An 8,889-nucleotide genomic window follows, 5' to 3' on the forward strand; every position below is an offset into this window, starting at 1 on the left:
GAACAACAAAAACATTCTTTTCAAATGCCCTCGAAGAAGAAACGAAAAAACAGGGTGGGCGGGATAGGGAAGAACGACAAAAATTTTTCACAGACTGGAAGTAACGTTTTAACGTAAAGCACTTAAATAGGTCTTGCTCCGTCCTGCTTGAGATCCGGCATCCGTCTTTGCTCCATTCATAGGCTGAGTGCAGGACAACCATCAGACCTCGTTATACTCAGATTCTTTCATAGAATCTTTCTCATAACTACGGTCTATGGAACGCAAGGAAAACGGGTTCGTCTTTCGCCATGGGTTTATTAATTTGGGCGCGATGTCCGTGCGCCGGGTCTTACGTGTCATTCATGGCAACAAAAGGATGAACACAAAGCATCAACCACAGTAAGATGCACAACGTCAAGTGGTAGAACAACAAAAACATTCTTTTCAAATGCCCAAGCAACCCAAAAGAAAAGCACCACCTAAAGTTTTACTTTCGAACTGATGCTTTAATACCACACGAAACTTTGGCCGTAAACTGTTCCTTCAGCACTTCGTCACGCTGCACATACTTTTCGAAACAACCGCTGCGCCAACCACCCTGCGCTTTTAATTCGTCGACCGAAGTCCCACTGAGCATGGCGAATGTTGCCCCACCCCTTCGAAATGAGTAGTGTACACGCAGGGGTAGCATGGTTTGGCGCATATTTTAGCGGCGATCTGGCCGGCTGCTCTAATTGGCCGTACACACCCCCTTCTCTAATTGGCCAGAACTTAATCGAACCGGACCGAACCGAGACTGAACCGAGACTGAGCCGAGACCGACCGAACCGGACTGAGCTGTACTTTACCCCCTTTCTTTTTGATCAGTGACAGCTGGCGATGAGGACGTAACCGGCGATAAGCCTAATACTCACAATCGCATCAACATGAATACAGCGTTTCATGCTAATAAATTGCAAGTAATGGGCATACAGCCTCTTTTTTTTAACAGCACAAGAAAAAAGTATTCGTTAGACGCCCGAAAATGATTTACTGCTTCGTACCAAAAGGCAAGGTAGAGAAATCAGGAAAAAGCATGCGCTTATCGTAAACCATTTTAAGTTTTTTGAAAAGTTGGATGGTATTAATGGCCTGAGTTTTTCCGTTCCGTTTAAGGAACTCCGGATAGATGATTTCCAGGTGTTTGTCCGTTCCGTCCAGTAGGCGCTTGAGGGCGTCAAAATCCAAGGCGCGGCCGCTTCGAACAAAGGACTTCTTCACTTCATCAAAATCCAAGATATCTTCAGTATACCCATTTTGTGCGATCCCCTTGGCCTACCGAGTATGACATGTCTATACTGTATATTAAAACTTTCACATGTATGTACGCACCTTCAGCTCAATGCGCCCGGTGTCAGTCTCATAACTATACACCTTGGGTCCACACGACACGAATTTGACGATGTGGTTCTCCCCGGCTTGCAGTTGGTTATCCCAATCCCCCAGAATGCTTCCGGTTTCAGGCAACCAGTCCCCGGGGCGTTGAATAAATATGACAGAATCGGTGTCGTAATACATGAGCCGCTCTCCGAGCTTCTCCATCAAGTCCAGCAGGACAAGGCGGGCGTTGGCCGTGGTGAAAGCGGCAATAGCTACATTGGTGGAATTGTTACCTTCGTTATAATCCTCACCTTGTGCATATGTAACCATAAGACAATCTTCATTAATCGCATAAACATCTTGGATTTCCACAGCATTTGAGCGGACCAAATCCAAGTACGGCTTGATCTTGTGCAGAAACTTTGTTACAGAGAAGTTATCCCGTTGGCCCAGCTTGCCCCACAGGAAATTCAGGCAATTTTTAGCTACGTTGCGGCGTCCGGCATCGTAAATCATGGCTTCCGGATCCAGATCGATGCCTTCGCGTTCCTTTACTTGCCGTATATACGCATCTTTTTGCTTTTGCGTTTTGCACCAACTTGGCCAGCCACTGGCTTCCATCTTGATTTTCAGGAATTTATTAATGTACTTTGCAAACAGACCGGCCTCTTTTTGGTCCCAGTGGTACACTTCATACACTTTCTGTACAGTGTATCCGCGGTCCATGGCGTGATGGAGTTCCGGGGTAGTCCACACACCTTCAATGCATCGGTCAGCATCACTGTGCTGGCAGAAGTCATTGTTCTGAGCTTCGGCACACGTACGACACAGAGCGAAGACCAGCTTTCTGTTGATAGTTGCGGGTAAGACAGGGTATAGGCACTGCGGCGGAGGAAGGACTTTGCAGTATACAAGGCCAAAATACTTTCTAACGTTCTCAAAATCCGAGAGAATAACTGTCGGATATCCGATCGGATACGCTTTTGTCTTGTTGACAAAAGGGTACAGACTGACCACATCAAAGTGAAGGATTTTTTGTCCCGGTTTTACTTCATAATACAGTCGACTCGCGTTAGTCCTACCGCCCTTGAAGGCTTCACGTGGATTCATTGGGTCGCGGAGATTTTGCCCAGCCAGAAAGTCGGCGATATTTAGTTCGTTGCGTTCCTTCATCCAATGACATTCCCACATTGTTACAACGGTATAATTTTCGTCTTCCAGGTAGCGCACACGGTCCACGTACTCTTCGTATACATCACGCATCAGCTTGCGCGAAAAAGGTGACCGATCCTGCGGCTCCGTACACTCAGGGTGCCCATGGAACACGCAACCATTATACTCGTACACAGTACGAGTTACTGCATCGTATCCATCTACATAGTACGGACCAATATGAACCTCTTTACCATTACGTCCATGTTGGATACGCCCACTCAGGTCTCGGTTAAGCACTTCCAACCACTGAGTAGCCTGGACACTGGTACGACGGTTCCGGTGGGGGCCATGTGCCGACAAAACTCCCAATTTGTTAGGTTCCAAGTGATAGGTGCGGTAGTACTTATTGCAAGCAGAAGACATCGTGATGCTGTCCAGTGGGTTTAATGACGTTAGACCACGAAAATCCATTGCAAACTGCAAAGCGCAGCGCCTAAGGACGGTGACGTCATTGCAGCAGTAAGCCATGATTTCCGCTCGGAAGTCGAAACGATTGTTGGACGCTTTTCTGGCCTCAGAATGCCACTGGAGGAATTCCTGCTTCTGTTTCCCTTTAAGACTATCGAAAAAATACATTTCCGGTTCGGGCCAGGGTAATATCTTGTCCCAGTTGTTTGGATGATTCAAGTGATGCGGAAAATCCCCTTTCCTTATCTCCAATTCCAGACCCACAGCTTTTGGCATACTGCTTAACCGCATCGGCAAAAAGTTCAGCGTATCCCGTGAGGTCATGGCTAATCCACTGTAACGCAATTCCAGAAGCTGGTTGCCCCGCTTGATTACCTCTACACCCTTTAGCTTATTGTCCATAAGGTACTTTAAGATGAAGTGCCCGTCATATCCCCGGAAATTGTGCGCGATAATGGTGTGGTTGCGGTGCTGCTCCGAAAACAACCATTCACCAAACTGCTGACCGACTTCTTTCGTCATCGGCTGGCCGTCTGCCGGAAATCGAAATTCCGTGCCGTCGACGTACTGGGCAACAACACAGACAGGGGTGTGCCCATGAACTGGGTCGTTGTACGTCTCGTAGTCGAAGAAAATGTACTTCAACGGCGGGTTGGGATCATCAGATGGAGGGGGTTTAGGTAGAGTCTTAATAAAGCACTTGTGATTGGACTGTTGAACCCAGTCGCGACAGACCACACAAAACATCTCACCGCACTGATGCTTTCCATTTGGACGACGAATCAAATTTATCAAACGGCGGCAATTTTTACAATAAAAAATCTGGTCGCAATATGTTTTCCCGTTGCGGCGAACATTTTTGTGCTTCTCAAAGCACTGTTGGTTGTTGAATCCGCGGCGACAATCCGGACAACGAATGATATTAGAAAATACGCAGTCGTCAGCTGAACGGAAGCACTTTGAGCAGTTTGCACCACACCGATGTTGCTCTTTGTGATCGTAAGGCTTGTCGCACGTTCCACAGTAATACGAAGAGCAATAAATACCAGTAACAGTTGTGACCAGGTCGAAATGGTTGTTGTCAAGCCAAAGGTAAATTTCTTGCATTTCCGGTTCTTTTTTCTCCGGTACTCGCGCGATCACGGCGCATCCGTGGTTGGCTGAGATGACCTTAATTTGGAACCCGGAAAAGCACTCTTCTTGCATGGCAGCCAAGTGTTCCAGGTCGTAGCATCGCCCGGGTGGCAAGTCGCATAACTGAACGATCTCCAATGCGTAACGTTCCAATTTCTTTACACCCTGTTTGCCGTATAAATGCTTCCATTGACTTTTATACACCTTTTGAACATCGTGAGTGAGGCGGTACTTTCCAAGGTACAAAGCAGCGGGTAAACAGAGATTATTGCTGACATGTACTGTGACTGTAGATTTACTGAAACGCATGGCATCCTTCGCTACATGTCTATGCTGTCGCTTCCACCTCCCGCCACTTGGAAAAACAGTGCGAAAGACACGGACGGAAAAGGTGTCATCGAGTACGGTACGTCCTGAGTTGGCTTTGGTAAAAACGGCAATGAGGTCCTTAATTTTAAAGTCTGACAGCTTGCGCATCGACAAAAAGATTGGATTGTCCAGGGTTTGACAATGAACGGAAACGTTAATGCGGTCGGAGGGATCAAAAGTTTCCATACACATCTGAAGAACCGTCTCCAACACTAACGGCATGAGAAGTACGGTCTCCTCTTTGGAAAAGAATCGGGGCAGGGAAGCAATCTGAATACGGTACTCCAGTTCGGAACTATTGAACTTTTTGAATGCGCGGTCTTTCACCTTTTGCAGACTAAACAGACTGGCAAAATTCGGAATGTCTTTTATGTCATTTAAGCTCTACAAAAAGCAACAATTAGAATACTACTGTTATTTTATGACAGATTTTTATTTACCAGTATTTTGTTCTCTGGGACTTGGTCAACGTCCATTGTTTGATTCTCGGCACCACCATCTTGTTCATCGATGTTCATCGGGGCCTGCATGTTATATTATTGTTTTCAGCAGCAGTTTCAAAGATTAGAGTGCAAGGCATTTTTAAACAGCTGCCACAAGTTACTGACAATCAAAACAATCTATTTGTGCATTATTCTAAGTAGGACAGAAGACTGACTGACGTAAGCAGTTATTATTTTAAATACGACAAATACGTATTTAGAAACTGGTGTTAATCAAAATATTCTACTTTTGCATTGTTCTTAGCAAGGCAAAAGACTGACTGGGGTCAACAGCAATTTATTCTGACTAAAAAAATATCTATTCAAAAAACCTACTACTGCATTGTTCTAGGTAGGGCAAACGACTGACTGGCGTTCGCAGCTATTGTTCTAACTAGTACAAATCCGTATACGCAATTTAGTGTTGATCAAAACAAGATATTAGCACAATTGTTCTATGTAGAGCAAACGACTGATATGCGTCAGCAGCTATTGTTTAACCAGGGCAAATCCGTATTCACAATCTAGTGTCGATCATAACAAACAACTTTTGCATTGTTTTAAGTAGGGCAAAGGACTGACTGGCGCCGAGGATTTTTGTTCTGACTAGAATACATACGTAATAACAAAACGGCGTCCATTAAAACAAGCAATCAACGCTATTGTTTTAAGTTGGTCAAGCGACTGACTGGCGTCAACGGTCATTGTTCTGAATAGGGTAATTACGTATTAACAAATAGTATGTTCATCAAACAAACCGGCGATGCAGTTGTTCTAAGTAGGACAAACGACTAGCAGACGTCAATGATTATTATTGTTTTAACTAGACAAAACCGTACTCATAGTGTCGCTCAAAACAAACTACTGTGCAAATATTCAAAAAGGTCACGTTCGTATAATTTAACGACCGCCACGCGGTAAAATAAAATTAACAATGCTTTTAAATTTTATGGCAAAAAATCATTTATCCAGGCACAAAGTCTGCTGAGTTACTAACATTAATATTAAAGAATTTACCGTAGTTATTAGCTAAATTATTTAATTAAAGTAACTTTACGTTCTGAATTGTTAATTTAATTACATTTATATTAATTGTCAATTATGTTTATTTACAGAAACAACCGTTTCAATTCAAAGTTCGAATAATTTTTAAGTAAAAACTATTAATCTTAATGAAGGTCACTTACCCCGCCATCCTCCAAACCCCAGTGACGTGCGGTAGCTTGGTGGGCAGCATCCGCAATATCGGCCGGTGGAGGTGATAGAAGATCCCATGACCCATCTCGAAAAACAGCTTCAACGTCCATACGGTCCGTATTGATGGGCTGATTATCGGCCATGGTTAATGTTCAAACATTTCAGATTTCAACTGGAAGTTTGTCGGAACGCCGCGCGGCTTTTAAAAACTTTGATCGCCAGCGAGTACTGGCGATGACCTAGTTTGGGCCTGGTCTCAGTCAACCGGACTGGTGAAGACCGAAGTTCAAATCAAAACATGTTTTGACAAGTCAGAGCATGCTGCAGTGGCGATACTCCTGTCTGGTCTCAGTCAAAGGACTGGCGATGGGCAAAGTTCAATCTCAACATGTTCTGACAAGTCAGAGCATGCTGCAGTGGCGATATTCCTGTCTGGTCTCAGTCAAAGGGACTGGTGATGGGCAAAGTTCAAATCTCATTATGTTCTGACAAGTAAGAGCATGCTGCAGGGGCGATATTCCTACCTGGTCTCAGTTAAAGGGACTGGCGATGGTCAAAGTTCAGATGTCAACATGTTTAGACAAGAATACGCTGCAGTGGCGGTATTCCTGTCCGGTCTCAGTCAAAGGGACTGGCGATGGTCAAAGTTCAGATGTCAACATGCTTAGACAAGTAAAAGCGTGCTGCAGTATGAATATTCCTACCTGGTCTCAGTCAAAGGGACTGGCGTAGGCCAAAGTTCAAATCTCAACATGTTTTGACAAGAATACGCTGCAGTGGCGGTATTCCTGCCTGGTCTCAGTCAAAGGGACTGGCGATGGTCAAAGTTCAGAGGTCAACATGTTTGGACAAGTAAGAGCGTACTGCTGTGGCGACATCCATATCTGGCCTCAGCCAACTGGACTGGCAATAACCCAGATTACCCTTTGTTTTGTCTTTCTCACTGGACTAGCAAGCCCGCTGCTTGTGCCATTGCCAGGGCGCTGGTTATCATTTCCTCGGTCTTTGGGTAAACAAGTTTGAACGCGCAAGTCTGTTTTTCCCCTCCCATTTTATTAGTTGTCAATAACTCTGTCGCATGGTGATTAGAGTATTACAAGCTACGCCTTTCCTCTTTGTTTACACAATGTATAACATTTGTCAGCTGGTGTAATTTTTGACCAGATGTGTAAAAAAAATATGGAATGTTCCACATAAAAGTATTTTTCTGTGCATTTTTACTGATTTTCTGTTTTATGGACACCGGTGCAGTGCGATTTCCCCGGAAACAAGTTTTACATTGATAAAGTTGATTCGGTTTTCCCTAGAAGCCACACCGGCAACATGAAAATTAATTCAATTCACAACACTTTTCTGAAGTAATGTCACCGTTAACAATGTTAAAATTGGGTTTTTTGTCGTTTGATGCCCCAACTTTTCCAGTGTCGGGATAGGAAAAAGTATTCACAAAGTGTCATAAACAGATGGTGTTAAAAGCAATATTAAAAAGTTGTATTGAAAATAATACAGGAATACGCACAAGCCTCCAAATAATTTTAAAAAATTAACAGTTTTTAAGCAATAGACTGAGTAAATTAAACCAAATGTTTTTAAGTGTGGGGTTGTACTGGGCATTTGATATTCAAGTCTAAGTCATTGAATGAGGCGGGTGTGAGTATAGTGCTGATATGTCATAGTTTTTCCATATTTGATAACCTAAAATATATGTGCTTTTAAATAATTCACAATACTTTATCCGGGGTTAGCACGTTTCTGTTTTTTTAAAAATATGGCAAAATATTTCTATGAAGAGTATTACTGACTTCGTTAATAAAATTTGGCACATTGTACAGGCAACTAAATTTTTTTAATTGCGGGTTTAAAGTTTTAGATTTGCATAATTTTGTAAGCAGTGCGTAGAGAAGAAAAACGTTTTCTGCATAATAATCTATGCTATTTATTGCCTCTCCTAAGAAAAAATCCACAAACGGTACGGAAATCTGTACAGCTACTCTAATTTACATTTATGGTTTTCGCCTGGTTTTGTATCTTTTCGACTCACGGAAAGCGGTCTTTACTATCAGCACTCCAGTTTATATAACAACAACATCCTCCTGCTATTGTGTACATCTCCAGAAAAAAAAACATGTAGTTTTTGAATTTTATTGAAAAAGTCTTAAAAATGCAAAGCAAAAAGTCTAAAACCGGATCAAAACTTGGATCTTTTTAAAACCGAAAAACGGAGTTTTATCAAAAGATTTTGCCATAGGTAAAGCACACAGAGTAATAAAAAACCGGTAGATTTTTGAAACAGAAAAATAGAGTTTTAAGAACGCTTTTAAAACTCTCATTTTCGCAAACCGATTCGTCCATATTTCGCATGAAAACTGATATTTTTCGTAAATTTGTAAAAGTTTTTTATAGTGGTATCAGTTAAATAGCTGCACAAGAACACAAAGACTTTGTGGAGATATAATTTGACAAGTTTATGTTTGCATAGTTGGAACACAATAAATATTAGTATCCTACTCATTGCAGCTTGGCGTGTTGCCTGGTTTACATGCGAAATTAGAGCTTGATTAAACAAATTTATCCGTAATACTAGAGCGTTTTTTTAAGAAAAAAGCCGTACGTTTCGACTAAGCCAGGCCTATTCGGTGATAAGTTTTGACTAAACCCAGCTGCCCACCACCGGCTTCAATCTTCGGTTGTTCGACCAACGTGAGCGCAGTCCATAAGTGCGTCAGCTGGCAATTTGTTTAAT

General features: G+C 42.8%; 1 protein-coding gene across 1 annotated transcript; it reads right to left on the reverse strand.

The window, feature by feature from the left end:
• Positions 1-1,025: 1,025 nt before the first annotated feature.
• On the reverse strand, positions 1,026-6,289 carry LOC129602520 (uncharacterized; the record flags this gene model as incomplete). Its single annotated transcript, XM_055501552.1, has 5 exons — positions 6,137-6,289; positions 4,908-4,991; positions 4,504-4,851; positions 1,354-3,675; positions 1,026-1,296 (listed from the first exon to the last, which is right to left on the reverse strand). Coding segments are annotated over exons 1-5 (3,178 nt in total), but the record flags the coding sequence as incomplete, so codon positions are not given.
• Between the last annotated feature and the right edge of the window lie 2,600 nt (positions 6,290-8,889).

Source organism: Paramacrobiotus metropolitanus, unplaced genomic scaffold (genome assembly GCF_019649055.1).
Source record: "Paramacrobiotus metropolitanus isolate TYO unplaced genomic scaffold, Prichtersi_v1.0 Parri_scaffold0000542, whole genome shotgun sequence".
Classification (NCBI taxonomy): Eukaryota; Metazoa; Tardigrada; class Eutardigrada; order Parachela; family Macrobiotidae; genus Paramacrobiotus; species Paramacrobiotus metropolitanus.